This window comes from Cervus elaphus, chromosome 1, assembly GCF_910594005.1.
Source record: "Cervus elaphus chromosome 1, mCerEla1.1, whole genome shotgun sequence".
Taxonomy (NCBI): domain Eukaryota; kingdom Metazoa; phylum Chordata; class Mammalia; order Artiodactyla; family Cervidae; genus Cervus; species Cervus elaphus.
In genome coordinates, this window is record NC_057815.1 from 87,648,870 (window position 1) to 87,668,909 (window position 20,040).

The following is a 20,040-nucleotide window of genomic DNA, read 5'->3' on the forward strand; positions in this document are numbered from 1 at the left end:
GCTCTGCTATGAAACTACTGCATGGCCTTCGGCAAATGGTTGGCCCCCTCTGGGGCTCAGCATGGAATCAGGGGGTTGGACTGAATGACCTCAGTGGCTCTAACACTTAAGGAGAATATGAAAGTGGCAGATAGACTCTACGGGACATGGTTCCCCGCAGCCCAAAGTAGAGTGTTGGGCAGAGACGGGCTCTGGAGGGTGCGTGATGTACACTAGGTCAGAGTTAAGAAGGGAAATTCAAAGCAGAGGAAAACACAGTTGGAGTTTCTGCCCAGCTCACTCAGCACCTCCGCCCCAGGGCCTCCAGCAGGGAACTGGTGTGTGTGTGTGGAGTGTCTAACCGCGGTGTCTCCCCGTGTCTTCCCCGCGCTCCTGCCTGGCCCCGGGGAGCAGCTGGGCGGAGCCTGCTTGCTGGGCATCGGCATCTGGGTCATGGTGGACCCCACCGGCTTCCGGGAGATCGTGGCCGCCAACCCCCTGCTCATCACGGGCGCCTACATCCTCCTGGCCATGGGGGGCCTGCTTTTTCTGCTCGGCTTCCTGGGCTGCTGCGGGGCCGTCCGGGAGAACAAGTGTCTGCTGCTGTTTGTGAGTATCCCATCCCCCACCCCACCCATGGGTGCCCTGGTTGGGGGTGCGGGGTGGATAGAGGCCTGCATCCACACCAGGGGGGACTCACACTGAGGTCTGAGCCAGGTGGGCTGTCCACTGGGGTCTGAGCCAGGTAGGCTGGCCTCCAGGAGCAGGAGAGCCACCAACCCTTGCCATATGCGTCCGTGCTGGCCCCGTGCCTGCCGCCTGGTCAAGCCGCCCCCAGGTGCGCGGTGGCCTCGGCCTCCAGGTCCAAACGGCCAGGCTTCCCCACAGGAGGGTCAGCTGAGAACACTGACTCGTGATGCTTTTCGACTTGCTTGCTTCTAAGAACTCAAATATATAAGTCCGTGATAAAAGAGCGAAGATCACTATCAGATAAATCATCCAGCTTTCACATTTCCACTTCTAAAATGGAAGTGATATGATCTCGATAGGTCCTTTATTCATTAAATGAATGGTCTCTGACCTGCTGTCACAGGCCACGTGGTTCACTCACGCTATAGGTGCATCCAGGGCTGAGTGACCATCCATAGTATTGGGGCCGGGGGGCAGGCGAGCCCCGGGAGGATGAGCTGGGTTTGTGTGTGGGACTCTGTCTCATAACAAACAGTGTGACTCTGGTTTAGTTTCCTAACCTCCCTGAGCTTTAGCGTCTGCTGCTGAAGCGAGAGGCCAACTCGCTCGGCTGTAGACGGGAGTCAAAGGAGACCCGCAGTGGATGTCGGGTTTGTTGGGTCTTCTGTATTCACATGGGCTGTGGCCCTTTCTCTCCTTACTGGTCTGGCCTTGGTGATGGGGCTTCCTCCCCTCCTAGGTCCTGTGCCTTCGGGATTAGGAAAACTGGGTTGAGCGCAATTTTGCCGGAGGGGAAGTTAACAACAGCCCAGCTTGGCCCAGCGGCTGGGCCAACTTGCAGTGCAGACGCGCCTCGCCAGCGAGCCGGCGGGTGGGTCAGGAGTTAAGTGAGAGGGAGGCGCGGGCCGGTCCGCGAAGCGGCCTCGCGAGGCGTCTGGCGCCCCCTGGCGGACACCTCTGTGCAGTGTCCAGTGGTGCCGGCGGTCTGGACCTGGGGAGCCTGGGACTCTGAAAGGAGCTGAGTAGGGGTCCCAGGACACACCAAACCCACCCTCCCCCGCCCACCCTGCGCCTCGGTACCTGGGGCTCCTCCAGCATGAACGGGCTCATCTCTGAAGCCAAGACAGAAACCAGGCTGGCTCTCTGGGCCAGGAGCAAGCGGGGGACCTCACAAGCCCTCTCCAGCTAAGTGGCCCCTTCAGAGCCTGCCAGCTGGGCGAGGCATCACTCTCCCCAGTGCCTAGGGGAGAAGGCTGAGGCCCAGGAGGGGACTGGCTGCAACTCTCCCCGGAGAGAGACTTAAGTCCTGGCTGTGGCCGGTCTGCCCACCAAACCTTAAAGTCCCCCCTCTCTCTGCCTCCTTCTCTTTGGTCTCCCTTCGGTCTCATCCTGTCTGCTTGTCCCCCCCTTTTCTCACGCTTCCCCTGCCTCTGTCTCCCTGTCTCTCTCTGCCCTCCTCTTGATCCCGTGGTTTCTGTCCCTGCTGCCTTTTGTTGTCCTGGACGAACCCTTGTCTCTGCCCGTCTCCCCCTTGTCCTCACCTCCTTGACTTCCCCTACCTCCCCTCTCCTCCTCCCCTTCCTGCTGTCCTGTCCCCTCCGCTTTCCTCTCTAAGGCACATGACCCTGAGGCCACAGTGCAGGTCAAAGGCAGCGGATGCTTGGAGCCGGGTCCGCTGTCTCAGAGGGACTGGTCCAGGGGTTCCTAACCTGGAATGAACTCAAGTGGTTCAAAGCGCAACCAAAATTATATGCAAAATATTATGTCAGGACCTCTCTGTGTGTTCCTATAACATGTGTGTTCTGTGTGTGTGTGTGGTGTGCATACTTGTGTCTTTCTGGGGCCCCCACAGCTTCTGGAAGCTTTTCAGAAAGATTCATGATCTGAAAAGTAAGAAGAACCATTTTCTTTTCCAACCTGGATTCGGCCTTGCAGGGTGGTTCCAACACCCTCCTTGGTCTCACCGCTCCTTGGTCGCTAAAGAAGCCTGAGCCGCCTCGTCACACTTCAGTGAAGAAGTCAAGATTAGTCTTGGGAGAAGCCAAGAGAGAGTGACTTCAGTCCCCTCTGGAACTGGAGCTCAAAGGCCCACAGAGAGAGGAGGCCTGGGGATGGAGGTCACCTGGGCGACCCCTGCCCCTGCTCGGAGGCTAAGCCCTGAGGGATCCCAGTGACCCTTAGCCCAGGAATAATGTCACCTAATGACCTACTTTTCTCAAAAAAATTTTCTAAACAGTCCTGTTTATCAATTCTAGAGCATTTTCATGGACCACAGGACAACTTCAGCCTATTTGTGATATTTTGTGGCATCCCTTTTTGCCTATCTGCTTACCTATAAACAGTTCAAGGAATGTTTTTAACCCATTTATTTAAAACTTCACATTTTAAAAATATTTTATAACCAAGGCATGCTAAATTGGAAAAGAGAACAGCAAAAAGGGAAGAGTATAATTTAAAAGCGATAAAACAAGCTGAATTGTACATCAAGTATGTAAATTTGGTAAATATTATTAGAAATGAGAACGAAAAGCAGATGTATTGTAGGCAGATGGGTTAGAAAAGTCTGGAAATGCTCACGAGTAGGCAAAATAGCAGTTTTTACCCCTTTATTAATCATCTGATCCTAAGCAAAGTGTTGTAAATTTGATGTTGAGGAATTACTGGCAAATGTGCCCTTAGGCAAATGGGATGAGGTCAGATAACTCAAGACTAACACTCTGGGAAAGGCCCTGGTTTGGGGAAGCCCCAGAAAGCATCAGCCCTGTGGCTGGGTCCAGGCAGGATCCCCCTTCAAATAACCAGTTACTACAGTAATCTCGTCAAGCAGGAGGCAGTTGTTTCATGCTGGAGACGCGGGCAGAAGTGACCTTGTTACTGACGTTGACCCTACAGCCCTGTACTTTCCTCCAGGTGACTGACACACTCATATCACCCCCTCCGTGCCCAGGCTTTTGGGAGGCCCTGCTTCAGGCGGGAACAATGGCCAGGAGATCTGCAGACCCTCTTCCTCTGGGGAGACCTGCTTTCCCCATCAATGAGTTACAGATTTATTCTTTCATTTCATCTCTTGACTCTTATGCTTTTCATCTCGTGAATTTCATTTCATGGATCATGAATCTTGGCTCAGTGGAAACTCCGTCAGAGTGGGGATCACATCACCCTTGTGTGTTTGTTTATCGCTACGTAGCACAGTGGGCTTCCCAGATGGCTCAGAGTGATAAAGAATCCACCTGCCAATGCAGCAGACAAGGGTTTGATCCCTGGATCAGGAAGATCCCCTGGAGAAGGAAATGGCAACTCACTCCAGTATTCTTGCCTGGGAAGTCCCAGGGACAGAGGAGCCTGGCAGGCTACAGTTCATGGGATTGCAGAAGAGTTGGACACGACTTAGCAACTAAACAACAACCACCAAGCACAGTACCTGGCACAGAGTATGTGCTCAGTAAACAGGCCTGGACCAAAGGAACAGGGAGGAGGCGTGGGTCAGAGCGTGGCCTTTGGAGTCAGAAAAGCCTGGTTCTTATCCCTCTGTGCCACTTCCTGGCTGTGTGACCCGGGGTCAGTTACTTAACCTCTCTGAACTTCAGATTCCTCATATGTAAACTGGAGATAATAATACCTCCTTACCAGCCATAATATTGTGATCATCATTCATTAAGAAAATGTACATCTTGCCTAACTCTGTTCCTGGCACATATAAGCATTTGATAAACTGAAAACAAAACGATTGTTGTTGATCCACAAGAGACCCTGCAGGCCATCCGACAGGTCAGGAACCAGACCTGCAGTAAGCCTCACTGCAGTCAGCTGTGTGGGGTGATCTTGGACTGAAGTTGGGAGGTATAGCTCCCCAACCAGAAGGTGACAGATCTCCTGTGCCCTGGGCAGCCTGCCCCTGGCCACAGTGTCCATCCCATCCCCCTCCACTTCCAAGAGCTGGTCCTTGGGTTAAGAGGTACATTCCCCACCTCTGCAGCCTCTCATCCCTGTGACAGTGATGAAGGGCCCTGGCAGGCCTCCTGGCACCTCCATTTGGCTGGCGACAGATGGTCATCCGGTTCTGTTTCACAAGGCCTCCACGGAGCCCTGCCCTGCCCTCTGCCCTCTCGGTGGAGTTGCTGGCAGTCCTCAAGCTGGCAAACAGCAGCCTCGGAAATGGTTTCCACCCCAGCGATGTGAGCTGTCTCTGCCTATCGATCTCGGCTTAGGCAGTTATAAACTATGGATGAGACGGAGCTCGTGAACTCCGCGTGCTCGTCACTCTGGGAGCGTGCGTGCACTTTCCGGGGGACTTAGCACCACATCAGTGAGATAATGCAGGTGACGCGCCGTGCCCAATGTGAGGATTGGCTCAGATGGTGGCTCAGAACCAAGAGCCAGCGTGGCCTTCCTGGAGACAAGCCTGGGCGTGGCGGTCTCTGGAAAAAGCACGATAACCATCATCTCTCCAGCGCTTGGGGCTTCCTGGGTGGCACTACTGTTAAAGAACCTGCTTGCCAATGCAGGAGACTTAAGACACGCGGGTTCAATCCCTGGGTCAGGAAGATCCCCTGGAGGAGGGCGTGACAACCCAGTCCAGTATTCTTGCCTGGAGACAATCCCGTGGACAGAGGAGCCTGGTGGGCTACAGTTCATAGGGTCGCAAAGAGACGGACACAACTGAAGCGACTTAGCACTCACGCACTCCCTCGGGCATCCAGCGCTTAACACCTAAGCATGGCTCTTACGTGAGTCATTTCATTGAACCCTCTGGGCAGCCTGGCAAAGCAGCTGCGGACCATCAACACCCTTGTTCTACTGATGGAGAAACTGGAACCCAGACACGGTAGAACCTGACGGAGCTGGCCCAGCTGGCAAGTGGCACAGTGGAAATAAACACGGGACCTCTGATTCTAGAACACAGGCTCCTAACACCCTGTTATCCTGGAATCCAGGAAAGCCTCCAGGTCTTAAGACTTTCAAAGCGAGGCAGGGTGGGCTGAAGTGCTGAGGACAAGTTCAGGACCCTTCGCTTCCTTCCAGCCTGGGCACACACCGTGCGTACTTAAGGACTGTGACCCAAGCAAGGGAGCAGGTCCTGGGGCCACCGTGTCCATGTGCACTGGGGTTTCAGGGCCCTACTGGTGGTCTCCAAGTGGGGTGACAACTCCAGGATTGTCCCAGTGCAAGGGGACAACGCTGAGTGATGAGGGCACAGCCACTTCCTCTTTTTTCTGCCGACAACCATCCACCATAACAGTGCCCACGATGGCCAGGGCCTAGAGATAGCAGATAGCAAGGTCATTATGGCGAGTTGGTCGTTCGTGGATTCATTTACTCATCGGAGAGCCGTATACCAACACCGGTGCTCTCCAGGTGTCGAGAACACTGCCCACTGGATCCCAGCTGATGCTGGTGATCCAGTGGGGACACAGCGGCTCCGGTACACACTTCTGCAGGGCCCTGTGATGTGGGTGGAGCCAGGAACCGAGTCTGGAAAGCAGGGTGCTGGTGGGCAAGAAAGGGCAGGGCTTTCCAGATACAGGGAGCTCAGCGTGTGAGGTTCCCGAGGTGACAGGTGTCGTGGTGAGTTTGGGCAACATGGAGACATGCAGAGAGTAGCACAGAGCAGGGCTCTGTTAGATTCCAGACCCCCAGCCCCTGGGTTTTCAGATTTTGATAGACCTAACACCTTCCCTCCAGTCATGCTCCTTTATTGCAGCTGAAAAGTAATGTCACTTCCCCTACTACCCATGGGAATGAGAGGCAGCGGGGCAGGGAGAGGTGGTTCTGGGCCCGATGGGGTGGGGACAGCCAGCCAGGGATCCCCAGGGACTTCAGGATTCCCACTACTTGGACAGTCCACCTGGGGGAGGTCCAAACAAGTTTCAACATAGATTTTCTTCAAGGGCTGCCAAGTACTGTTGCTCAGAGCACACACTGCACAAGGGGCCGCTAAAGGATGACATTTGCACAGAAGGCATGTCTGTATGTTTATTTGTTCCATATTTGTGTTACGACCTTGTTGGCTCCAAAGGTGGATTGTTGGGGTGTTTATTATGAAAAATGTCCGGTTTATGGCAGTTAAGTTCCTCAGTCTTATGAAATCAGTACATTGCCACCATTGTGTGACAGGTGGAAGGGTGCCTCAGAGAGCGGTCAGCTGTCCCCTTCCTACCTGCCCTTGGGACTCACAGGTCTGCCCCCTTCTCTCTGCAGTTCTTCTTGTTCATCCTGATCATCTTCTTGGCAGAGCTCTCAGCAGCCATCCTGGCCTTCATCTTCAGGGAAAATGTACGTACCTGGCCCCATGTGCCCTGGCCCATTCATGGCCAGCCCCTCCATCCCCAGAGGGTCTCACAGAGTCAGCATCCTCTCATCCAGTGGTTCCAGCTTCAATCACAATCCACCACCCCAGTGAAGCCCCACAGCCCAAAAAGAAACCTGCGAGCCTGTCCCTGCAAGGGTTTTCCAGAAGGACAGAGTCAGAGGGCCCTTAAGGGTCTGCACTCTTTCCAAGCGTCTGGTGCAACCCCATCCCTGACTCTAGAATCTTCCATCCTATGCCTTGCCCAGCACTGGCCTAGCAGTAGTAGTTTCATAGTCCAGGGATAGTCAGAGAGGCTGCCCACCCCCCACCCTACCCCCAACCCCCACGCAGAATCTGCACCAAGCAGGAGAACAGGGCAGAGTCCTCCTGGACGAGGCCCTGACAGGGATGCAGTTTGGGCCACTTGCCCCCAGAGACCATCTTATCCCAGAGGCTCCAACCACCGGAGGCCCCACCCTTCCCTGCAGAGAGGAGCAGGGTGATCAGGCCTCCGGGGAGTATTTTGAAGATAGCAGTGACTTCCAAGGGCCTCTTTGGAAACTGCGGCTCTGCAGAGATGGCCTGCTGCACACACAGTGGCTTCTTCAGGGCCCAGGACACAGCGCATCCACTCGGTTCTGTCTGAGGAACAGCTCAGGGTTAGGGAGTGGCAGGAGGGGTGAGCCCCCCACCGTGGACCCGCCACCCTCTGGGAAGAGCTGCAGTACCAGTGGAGGTTCCCCGGTGGCTTGCTGAGGGCTGTGTGGGTGGTCTGCGTGTTCATGCTGGGGATCTGACGATCCAGGGAGGCCACAGGTCCTTAGAAGTGGGGGGTGGACCCCAAGGACCCGCCCCAAGTCAGCTGCTTAGGAGGAGGGTCCCTGGCACTGGGGCCCAGAAGCCTTCCCCCACCCTCCCCCGGAGCAGATCAGTGGAGAGGCCAGGGAAGGGGGCGCCCGCCGTATCAAGCTGCCATGGCCCTCAGCCCGGCCCCTCCCTCTGCCTCCAGCTCACCCGTGAATTCTTCACCAAGGAGCTCGCCAAGCATTACCAGGGCAACAATGACACGGACGTCTTCTCCGCCACCTGGAACTCCGTCATGATCACAGTGAGTGGCCCCAGGGATGCTCTGAGCCCTAAGAGCCCTGACGCCCAGGGGACCCAATGTCTGGCCTCCGGAGCCTTGCTCTTCGCGCCTATGCAGATGTCAATAATCAACCAGGCACTGATCCGCCCAGCCCCGGCCCAGCCTCAGAACCGGCATCCATCCGCACAGCATCTCGGGCAGCCGTGGCCCACCAGCCACAGTCCGAACTCAGGGTGAAACCTGTTTGCCCTCTCTGTCTTGAGTCCTCAAGCAACTGTAAGTCATCAGTGATGGTAACCACAGCAACTACTTACTGAGTGCTCAGCGCCGGCGAAGTAGGAATTGTTACCACCACTCTCATTTTACCGATGAGGACACCGGAGGCTCAGAGAGGCTGCGTGGCTTTCCCGTGGTTGCCCAGGAGGAGCAGCTGGAGCCCGCTCCCACCTGGGTCACGACTCCCCCCACTACGCCGCCCCACACTGGCCTGAGTCTCCTCACTCTCATACCTGGCTCCGGCTCCTATCCTCCCCCCCTTCTCTTTGCTCTCTCCTAGTTTGGTTGCTGTGGAGTCAACGGGCCCGAAGACTTTAAGTATGCATCAGTGTTCCGACTCCTGACTTTGGATAGTGACGAGGTGCCGGAGGCCTGCTGCCGGAGAGAGCCCCAGAGTCGGGACGGGGTCCTGCTGAGCAGAGAGGAATGCCTCCTGGGGAGGGATCTGTTCCTGAACAAGCAGGTACCAGGCCCTGCTTCCCCTGGCAGAGGAGGCCTGTCCATCAGGATGGGCTGGCCAAGCTGGGTGGGTGGCAGTGTGAGCCCAGAAGGTCTGAAGGCACTCAGGGAATCCCGTGGAAATGTTGGCTGTGTTGTGGGACTCCTGAACGGGGGCTAAGGAAGGCTCCATTCATGCCCCTGAGATCCAGCCAAAGGGGTTAAAGGATGAGAATGGCAGACAGTCCATCAGTGGCACAGACCAGAGGAGTGGGCATTTTGGCTGGGGTTCAAGGGTAACTAGGAGTTTTCCAGTGTTCCAGGTAGAACACTCCCTGAGCTTCTGGTAATGCAGGTCTCAAGAACCAAAACCAGAATTACACAGCAGGGCCCCTCCTCAGCTGTGCACTTTATTTGGGGGAAAACTCACATTTGTCATGTGGAAGCACCCCCAGACCCCAAGAGAATAAGGTTTCCCTGACCTCAGCCTCCAAGGTCAGGGAAGCTCCTAGACTTCTTGGCTTCTTTTACAACCCAAGGACTTCATCTCAGTCTCGGAAGAAGCCCTTTCCCTTCCTGCTATGTCCCCTCAGGGAGATACACAGTGACCTTGACCTTGACCCCCCTTCCTGCTGACCAGTCCCCGCACTCCTCAGGGGGATGTGCGAGACCAGGCTGGGGGAGGGTGGGACAGTGGGGGGAAAACGAGGGCGAGCTGAGCCCCACACCCCGTGCTTGATTCGACCTTTGATGAGCCTCCCATGGGAGAGCTCCGGATGCCTGGGGCCACAGCAGGGGACAGGAGACAAAGCCCCTGTTCCCGCAAGGCTTACAGTCTGGTTAGAGGAAGCAGATGATAAGCAAGCAGCAAGCACATAAGAAGTCATAATCTCACATGAAATAATCATTTCACTATAAAGAAAATAAAACTGGATGATGGGCTAGAAGGGACAGGATGGGATGGGGGTAGGGCTTAAGGCAAGCCTCTCAGAGTCCCCCCAGGGAAGAGGAGAGTTGGGCTAAGGCCTGACCCTGGCCATCTGATGAGACTCTTTCCAGCTTCAGCTCTGCCTCATAAACTCAGCACCCTCTTCCCCTGCACCTGCCCACGTCATGTCAAAGGATTCCCCAGGCCCGGAGAGTCACATTCCTCCATCCCTTATGGTCCTCTGTCCCTGCGTTGGGTGAAAGAGACCTAAGTAAAGAAACAAAGGTCCCAGGACAAGGCTGCTGTGAGCTGGGGGCAGGGGCAGCCGCTCCCAGAGGTTAGGTCTCAGCCCTGAGGAGAGGCTGCAGAGGATAGGGGGGAGTTTCAGGCTGTGATGTCAGGCAAACCTGGGCTGTCAGAAGCTGTGTCACCTTGGCCAAGACTCACTCTCCAGACCTCAGATTCCCCACGCAGTGGCAGAGACGGCTGGCTGCCCTCATGTTCAGTTCATGTGTCCTCCTTGGAAAGAGGAGGTTTATAGACCCAGTGACCACCAAGTAAAGCTGCTCTTTCCAGCCTCCCTTGCAGCTAGGCCACATGGCAAGTTCTAGCCAAAGGGAGGAAAGCAGAGGTGATCTATGCAACTGAGTCATGTCCTGCAGAGAAAGTGCTGTGCCCACCCCTTCTCCCTCTCATCCCCCACCCCCAGCTTGTGATTGACAGCCATCTCAGACCTTGCAGAGGAAGGTGACCCCCTAGAATATCCAAGCATCAAGAGAGAAGGTACCTAGGCCACTGACAACCTTATGAAGCAGAGCAGCCAGCAACTCAGGGGTTGATCAGTCAGTTCAGTTGCTCAGTCATGTCTGACTCTTTGTGACCCCATGGACCACAGCACACCAGGCTTCCCTGTCCATCACCAGCTCCTGGAGTTTACTCAAACTCACGTCCATTGAGTCAGTGATGTCATCCAACCATCTCATCCTCTGTCATCCCCTTCTCCTCCCACCTTCAATCTTTCCCAGCATCAGGGTCTTTTCCAATGAGTCAGTTCTTTGCATCAGGTGGCCAAAGTATTGGAGTTTCAGCTTCAGCATCAGTCCTTCCAATGAATATTCAGGGCTGATTTCCTTTAGGATGGACTGGTTGGATCTCCCTGCAGTCCAAGGGACTCTCAAGAGTCTTCTCCAACACCACAGTTCAAAAGCATCAATTCTTCGGTGCTCAGCTTTCTTTATAGTCTGACTCTCACATCCATACATGACCACTGGAGAAACCATAGCTTTGTCTATGCTTTGATGAAGACAGGGGTTGATAAAGACAAACAAACTTCTACCAATAGAAGTTTGCCTGCAGCCACACCTCTCTCCTAAAGCCACTTCTGAATTGTTTAGGGAGGTTTCTCATGGGCCCTGTTCTTTACTGGCTTCATCCTCCATTACACTGCCTCCTTCCATCTCCCGGGCGTGGCTTTGAAATCGAAGCTCATCAGAGAGGTCCCTGTGCAGCTACATTAGTTCCGTGCCTCTTCCCCAGCTCCTCATGAGGACTGCCTGAGCCTGACTTCTGGGATTCCTTTTCTGAGGCACTAGCATCCCCCTGAGCACTCTTCCTTTTAAAAGCTTCTGCTGAGGGACTCTCTCTGTTTTTTCTCCAAAGCCTACTTCCCTGAAGCTCAGGATGCATTTCTGACTTTGCCTCACATCCTCATCACAATGTTGAGTCAGTAAGCAACGTATTTGATTCCAAGTAACTGAAAATCTACATTAAGGCAAATGCCTTTGTGTTTCACACACGGTAAGAATTCTGGAAGATGGTGGCTTCCCTATTTATCAATGGCTCCATCATGTCAGCCAAGGTCTAGTCTCTGTAATCTTTGCAGCCTTTCCTTGTGCTTAGTACTTCATGGTGGCAAAATGGCTGCCATGGCTCCAGACATTCCACTCGTTGAAGATGGGAAGAAACTTAAAAGGTGGTGCCAGCTTCTTTCCCAGAAACCTCCCTAAGACTTCTGCTTAGAAGTCTCATTGGCCAGAACTCAGTCATATAGCTGTCAGGAGCTGAGGCAGAGGGCACTCGCCCATGGGTATTTAGTTAGTCCATCAGCCCTGTTTATCACTGAATGCCAATGAAGAGAAATGAGGAAGTCCCCAAGGAATGTGATCCAAAATGAAAGATCAGGCTCCTCCATAGGTATGAGCTGAATCCACCACGGCAGCTTCTCCTGCTCATTCCTCAGCCTTCCCTGGGTTAAGATAGTCATATGGGTAAGTCAAGAATGTATTTCCCTGCTTAGAAAAAAAAATCAGGGGTTGTCCCAGGAGATGGTGACCTAGCTAGACCTCGACCCATCTATTTTCAGGAATAGAGGAAACCATCTATTTTCACTTGTCAGGGTGGTCTTAAGTCTTCTCGCCCCATATCATCACTGATTCTCTGCTTTATCCTCAAGGATCCCCACCTGCTTCCTAGGTTGTCGTGAGTATGGGTGTTGCTATGACTCTCATATACATAAAGTTCTACACTCTCATCTTCCTGACAAGCGAAAACACTCCAGCCAGAGAGGGCGAGCAGCCTGTGCAAAGGCCCTGGGGTAGGAGGGAGCATGGTGTGTCCCAGAACCAAGGGAAGGCCAGTATGGCTGGAGTACAGTGAATAAGGCGAGACTAGCTCCAGGCAAGGGTATCAGCAGGGCCAGACCATGCAGTGCCTGTGGACCCAGGGCAAAGATGCTGGAAAAGCAAAGAAGCCCAAGTTCTATGTGGGGTTGTGGCCATGTTGGCTGCTTACTGGCCAGGGGTTAGAGATGGGCCTGAGTAGACAGGAGGGATTTGTACACTGGTCCCAGTGAGAAACGAGGATGGGTTAGACCAGGATGACGGTAGAGGAGACACAGAGAGGTGTGTGGATCTGAGAAAGGAATCAGGAGGTAAAACGGTGGTAGATTGACTTTGGAGAAGGGAGGATGAGGCGGTGTTGAGAGTGACTTAGTAGGTTCTGGTTGGGGGAGGACCTCAGATCTGCCCTGGGGCGTGTGGAGTGGGCCTGCAGGCAGTAGGCAGCTGGACTTGCAGGGCTCGGGGGAAGGTCCGTGCTGGACATAGAAGCGTGGCGGTCTTCGTGGTGGCCCCTCTGGCCTCTGTCAGATGAGGTTGGGGGGGGATGACTGCTGCAGGGAGTCAGGGAGGGGGCATGTTCCCTCCCTGCAGAGATGGAGCGGAGGTGCTGGCGATAGCAGCACAGCTCAGGCACACACAGTCTGGTGGCAGAGTGGGGAAGGATGGTCCCTGCAGTGTCTCCCTGGGGAGGGTAGGGGGTCAGGGCTGGGCGTCCATCCTGAGCGGGAGGAAGAGGTGATACCCAGGGGTGCTGGCTGGAGTTTGGGGCCCTGAGCCAGGGACCCCACCCCGGGGAGCAGGAACCAAGGCTTCCTGATGCGACTGCTTCCCCTTAGAATAGAGCAGAGAAGCAGCTTGCACTCCCCTTAGTACACACCCGCTTCCCTGCCTCCACAGCGGTGACCCTGAGCCAGTGGTCGTCTGCTCCCTCCTTCCATTCCTCTTCCTCGAGGGGCTGGAATGGGGACTAAGTCAGAACAAGCACATGAGGCCCCAGCAGAGTCCTGGCCAGAGGGGACACTCACTGGGTCCTGGCGGCATCTCCATCTGCCCCCTGCCCTGGCTTCTCTCCCTGAGGGCGTCTCAGTGGCAGGGCCTCCGTCAGCCAAGCCATCTGCTTAGTTCAGCCCAGGGTGAACCCTTGGTGTCAGAGCCTGACAGAGGGCAGATGAGCAGTTAAGGCCCCGGGTGCCCCGCCCGCAGCAGGCGAGAGGTGCAGGGACAACTTCCCTTGGCCAGATAAGGCCCCCCCAGGCCTAAGAAGGCCCCCCAGGCCCAGGTGAGGAATGTGAAAGTCAACATCAAGTTCAGAAGGGGGTTACTGCTTCTCCTATCCCCTTACGGTACAGGGGTGCATGCGTGTGGGGGGGGGGGGGTTCACTGATCCCTGGGATTGCACAGGGCAAACCCAGTTCTGCACTCAGACATCTCCCACCCCCAGGCTGTGCTCTGAGGGGCCCAGAGAGAGAGCACATGGTCCTAACAGGACTGAGGGGTGGGTCCCTGCCAGCACTGTTCCACCTGCTTTATCCATAGCATCTCATCTTATCCTCATACCAGTCCTAGGACGTAGTTAGCCTACACAGGCCCCAGTCTTTGGATGGGGCAAAGGAGGCTGAGAAAAAGTAATTTCAGGCACACCTCAGAGAGACTGAGGGTTCAGTTCCAGACCATTGCAATGAAGTGAGGGACCCAACGCAGGGGCCCCAGGTTTAATCCCTGGCTGGGGAACTAGATCCCACATGCCACAACTAACACCTAGCACAGTCAAATAAATAAGCAAATTTTTTTAAAAAAATGGTTTTTACACTACCGTTTAGTCTGTTACGTGTGCAATCACTTTACATCAAAAGAAAAAATCAGTATGCATGCCATAATTTTAAAATTCTGTATTTCTAAAAAATGCTCACTGTTATCTGAGACATCAGCAAGAGGCAGTGTGTGCTAAGTCGCTCAGTCGTGTCCGACTCTTTGCGACCCCATGGATTGCAGCCCTCCAGACAGACTCCTCTGTCCATGGGATTCTCCAGGCAAGAATGCTGGAGTGGGTTGCCATGCCCTCCTCCAGGTTATCTTTCCGACCCAGGGATCGAACCCACATCTCTTACATCTCCTGCATTGGCAGGTGGGTTCTTTATCACCAGTCCCACCTGGGAAGCATGAGGTAGTAGTAACATCAAAGACCACTGATCACAGATCCCTGTGACACCTCTAATAAGGATGAAAATGCTGAGAATGGTGAGAATTACCAAAATGAGGCACAGAGGCATCAGTGAGCAACCACTGTTGGAAAAATGGCACCGACAGCCTTGCTCAATGCAGGGTTGCCACAAACCATCAAGTTCTAAGAGCATACAATATCTGTGAAGTGCAATGAAACGAAATATGCCTGTAAACTCACCAGTAAGCAAGTGGCTGGTGTTACCTGTGTAACCACTTTTCCCCGGATTACTGGTGCCTCTCGTCTGGGTGGCCCCTCAAAGCACATCGTAAGTCCAGGCTGTGTTGGGTAGAGGCAGTGGGGCGTGGAGTATGGTGGCAGGAGGCGGGCTGGGGGGCGGGGAGGAGGTGAGTGGCAGCCTCGAGGAATGATGGGAGGCTCGGAGGCTGGAAGCCCCTCTCCCAGGCTTCTCCCAGTCTCCTTCCCTTCCCTCTGGAGCAGGCCTGCTTGCTGCTGCTGCGGTTCTTTGTTGGGGTTCTGATGCTTTAAGAAAAGCTAAACAAAGCAAGAACTCCCCAGGTGGCGCTAGTGGTAAAGAACTCGCCCGCCAATACACGAGACGTAAGAGACGTAGGGTAATAGAAACAGCCCGGAAAAGAAGAGACGCGAAAGGCAAAGGAGGAAAGGAGAGATATTCCCATCTGAATATCCAAAGAATAGCCAGGAGAGATAAGAAAGCCTTCCTCAGTGATCAGTGCAAAGAAATAGAGGAAAACAATAGAATGGGAAAGACTAGAGATCTCTTCAAGAAAATTAGAGATAGCACGGGAACATTTCATGCAAAGATGGGCTCAATAAAGGACAAAAATGGTATGGACCTAACAGAAGCAGAAGATATTAAGAAGAGGTGGCAAGAATACACAGAAGAACTGTACAAAAAAGATCTTCACAACCCAGATAATCACGATGGTGTGATCACTCACCTAGAGCCAGACATCCTGGAATGCAAAGTCAAGTGGGCCTTGGGAGGCATCACTATGAACAAAGCTAGTGAAGGTGATGAAATTCCAGTTGAGCTATTGCAAATCCTAAAAGATGATGCTGGGAAAGTGCTGCACTCAATATGCCAGGAAATTTGGAAAACTCAGCAGTGGCCCCAGGACTGGAAAATGTCAGTTTTCATTCCAATCCCAAAGAAAGGCAATGGCAAAGAATGCTCAAACTACCACACAATTGCACTCATCTCACACACTAGCAAGTAATGCTCAAAATTCTCCAAGCCAGGCTTCAACAGTATGTGAACTGTGAACTTCCAGATGTTCAAGCTGGATTTAGAAAAGGCAGAGAAATGAGAGATCAAATCATCAACATCCGTTGGATCATTGAAAAATCAAGAGAGTTCCAGAAAAACATCTACTACTGCTTTATTGACTATGCCAAAGCCTTCCACTGTGTGGATCACAACAAACTGGAAAATTCTTCAAAAGATGGGAATGCCAGACTACCTTACCTGCCTCCTGAGAAATCTGTATGCAGGTCAAGAAGCAACACTTAGGACCTTACATGTAACAACAGACTGGTTCCAAATCGTGAAAGGTGTACCTCAAGGCTGTATCTTGTTACCCTGCTTGTTTGACTTACATGCAGAGTAAATCATGAGAAACCCTGGGCTGGATGAAGCACAATGAAGATCGCCGGGAGAAATATCAATAACCTCAGATATGCAGATGACACCACCCTTATGGCAGAAGGTGAAGAAGAACTAAAGAGCCTCTTGATGAAAGTGAAAGAGGAGGGTGAAAGAGTTGGCTTAAAGCTCAACATTCGGAAAGCTAAGATCATGGCATCTGGTCCCATCACTTCATGGCAAATAGATGGGGAAACAATGGAAACAGTGAGAAACTTTATTTCTTTGGGCTCCAAAATCACTGCTGAGAGTGACTACAGCTATGAAATTAAAAGACACTTGCTACTTGGAAGAAAACTTATGACCAACCTAGACAACATATTAAAAAGCAGAGACATTACTTTGCCGACAAAGGTCTATCTAGTCAAAGCTATGGTTTTTTCAGTGGTCATGTGTGAGAGTTGGACTGTGAAGAAAGCTGAGCACCAAAGAATTGATGCTTTTGAACTGTGATGTTGGAGAAGACTCTTGAGAGTCCCTTGGACTGCAAGGAGATCCAACTAGTCCATCCTAAAGGAGATCAGTCCTGGGTGTTCATTGGACGGACTGATGCTGAAGCTGAAACTCCAATACTTTGGCCACCTGAGGGGAAGAACTGACTCATTGGAAAAGACCCTGATGCTGGGAAGGATTGAAGGTGGGAGGAGAAGCGGACAACAGATGATGAGATGGTTGGATGGCATCACCGATTTGATGGACATGAGCTTGAGTAAGTTCCAGGAGTTGGTGATGGACAGGGAAGCCTGGCGTGCTACAGTCCATGGGGTCACAAAGAGTCGGACATGACTGAGCGACTGAACTGAATTGAAAGTGATACAGGTTTGACCCCTGGGTCAAGAAGATCCCCTGGAGGAGGGCATGGCAACCCACTCCAGTATTCTTGCCTGGAGAATCCCCACGGACAGAGGAGCCTGGCGGAGTCGGACCCGACTGAAGCGACTTAACACAAACACAGGCAAATGGAGCAAGGGGGTTGGCGATTTGAGTTCCGCCCCAACACAGGTCTGCAGGCAGATCCAGGATGGCCCCAGGCCTGGCCGGCTGCATGGGGCTTCCCTGCCAGCTCTGAAGCCACCTCCAACCACGCTGGGTTCCAGACCAGCTGGCCCGCGGGAGGGCTCCCTTAGGGCCCCAGCCACACAGAGCTTGGCTGGGCTCCCAGTCAGCTAAGGCCTTCTTTCCTTGTCATCCTTGCCAGGCCTGGGGTGTCTCAGCCTGACCATGGCACAGGCCTTAGAAATCACCTGGGGCATCTGCTCACCACGCAGGTTCCTGGGCTCCACACCAGACACCACCCCCGCCCCTCCGATCCAGGGTCCTGGGGGTGAGGCCTTGGCATGTGTATTGTTAACTACTTCTCAGATGATTCTGACATACCGTCGGCCCCAAGAACACTGCGGATCCAGCTCACCATGCTGGGGGGTCTGTTCATCTGGGAGCATCCTGTATGTTTGCGGGGTGCTCAAAGAGGGGCCTGTGGGGGCCTTCCCTGCCCAGCCCCCATCAGGAGGGTCCCATGCCATCTGCCTGGCCACTCGGCCCAGATCAGGTCCTGCTGTCACCTGCCTGAGTGCAGCCTCATGGCGTGTCATTTCCACTTCCAGCCAGTGAGGCAGAGCTTCCGGGTGACGGACAATGGGTGTGAGCCCCCAAGAATCACCTAAGAAGCACCCCCAAATCTCAGCAGAACCCAGACACAGCCAGTGTCACCAACAGGGACCGGGCATGATCCCCTAACCCCCACCTGGCGACTCCTTACCCTTGCAGGTCCCCTGGCTGGGCCCAAGGAATATGCGGATTCTCCTAAAAGAAAGAAAATTCTCTCTCTTTAAAAATACATTCATTCAAAGCAAATACCACGCACAAGTCTCTGGTCAGCATGGAGCAGAGGGAGGGAGCGTGGGCTCAAAGATGACCAAGGCGTGAGGCACTCAGGGTCAGATGGGGCGGCAGTCACATGCTGGTATGTTGTCCCCCTCTTTCTGTCTCATCCTCTCACTGGCTCCATCTCTGTCTCAGTCCATATATCCTGAGGATTGCCTGAGAAAGCAGTAATAGCATGGGAATTCAGTCCATTTAGAAGGGGTCCTGTGAGAGCTGGGCTGGTCCTGGAAGGCTGCCTGGAGGTGGTGAGGTATGTGCTAGATCTTGAAGAATGGACTGGCTTTCGTTAGGGCAGAGGTTGCAAACCAAAATCCTGCTGCCAGGCTGGTAATGGGGAGGAGTAGAGAGGGTGGGTGTGGGAAGATAGAAGATGGTGGGGACTGCGAATTCCCAGGGGGCACCTGTCCCCAGGGAGAGCCACGTAGAAATGACGGCCTACCTTACTGGATCTTCTGATTTTTTTTTTTTTTTTTTTTTTGAGAGCAGAAGGGAGTCCAGACATTTATTGAAAATTTTCCAATATTCCCATCAAAAGAGAAAAAAGGGTCTGTGTCGGATTGAGCAGCAGTCAAGCTGGCCATTTTCAGCCCCACCTTAGGGGCTAGAGGGCCAGGTGGGTCTATGGTGCCAAGTTGCTGCATTTATGGGCCTCCTGCCTCCCAGCTCCTCCCCGCTGAACTATCCCAACAGCAGTGGGACAGGGTAGGCCGGCTGCTGCCTGAGCTTTGTGGTCACATGCCAGTTCCCACGCTTCACTCCCCGGTCGGGAGGCTGGCCACTGACCCCTGTCCCTCCTGGCTTTGGCCTCACCTCTGGTCCTTCCCCTGCAGGGCTGTTACACAGTGATTCTCAACGCCTTCGAGACTTACGTCTACCTGGCCGGGGCCCTGGCCATAGGGGTGCTGGCCATCGAGGTAAGTGAAGGCCCCCACTTCTGCAGTTCCCCAGAAGCAAGACGCCCTTACAGAGTCTGGGGCAGACCCTCCCGTAGCCTGTACCCCAGCCTACCTCCAGCTCCCTAACCCAGGACCCAATGAGACCCCACTTCGGGGACTATGGAGTGATAAACTCAGCCATGCCTGTTTGTTCCCTGAGTTGTTATGGGGCTCTGGACACATCTGAACAAGTCTCCGGGCAATGGGGGTAGACAGGCCCTGAAAGTCACTTGCCCCCAACCCCTGCACCCCACCCAAGGTCCAGAGTGAACTCTGAAGGATCAACGCAGCTGATTTGAGGGAGGGGCTACAGCCTGTGCTTCTAGATCAGGCCTCTTCTCTGTGGGATGTTCAGAGCCCGTGGGGCCTTGCTAACCTCACAAGTTGCAGATGGAGTCCCCGCAGTGAAGATCAGAAGGGCGCTGAGCCCCCTTAAAAGGAAGGCCGCTGCAGACGCTTAGAGCCGCCACTAGGTGGCGCTGTGGTCAAGCGGTGGCGCTGCCCCCTTCCTTCCACCCAGCCCTGTCTGGGATCTCAAATCCCCTGGCCTGGGAGGTTGCACAGTTTTGCCTACGCCGGATGATCTGAAGAAAGGGGCGGCCAGTCCCTGGCCAGTGGGGAAAGGGAATCAGGCAGCGCAATCCTCAGCCTACACCTCCCACCTAGCACCATAAACCTGGACTTGCTTAGCTTCTTACTGTGTCCTTTGCTGTTGTTCAGTCGCTCAATTGTGTCCAAATGTTTGGGACCTCACGGACTGCAGCACGCCAGGCTTCCCTGTCCTTCACCATCTCCCGAAGCTTGCTCAAACTCGTGTCCATTGAGTATTTTGTCCTGCAGTTTTGTGGAGACTTTTGAGGATGGGGAGATGGATTTATTCATTCACCCATTCATTCCCTCATCAAGCATAGATTGAGCCCCAGCTGTGCACCAACACTGTTCTAGGTGAACAAGTCCTCTCCTGGGAGGAAACAATGATCAGGAAACATAGATCAGCACCAGGCCCCCTGGGAAATCGCAGACACTCGTACCCTGCAGGAAGAACACGGGCTTCTGGAGTTCAGCTCC

General features: G+C 53.8%; 1 protein-coding gene across 4 annotated transcripts in view; it reads left to right on the forward strand.

Annotated features, from left to right (window-relative positions):
• Positions 1-20,040, forward strand: part of TSPAN18 (tetraspanin 18) — a 199,448-nt gene that overhangs the window by 175,030 nt on the left and 4,378 nt on the right. For all 4 annotated transcript variants that reach the window (XM_043910022.1, XM_043910031.1, XM_043910041.1 and 1 more), the window contains 5 exons: positions 394-588; positions 6,868-6,942; positions 7,968-8,066; positions 8,602-8,784; positions 18,868-18,951. In XM_043910022.1, the coding sequence (XP_043765957.1) occupies positions 394-588; positions 6,868-6,942; positions 7,968-8,066; positions 8,602-8,784; positions 18,868-18,951 (636 nt within the window). The remainder of the gene's footprint in view (positions 1-393; positions 589-6,867; positions 6,943-7,967; positions 8,067-8,601; positions 8,785-18,867; positions 18,952-20,040) is intronic.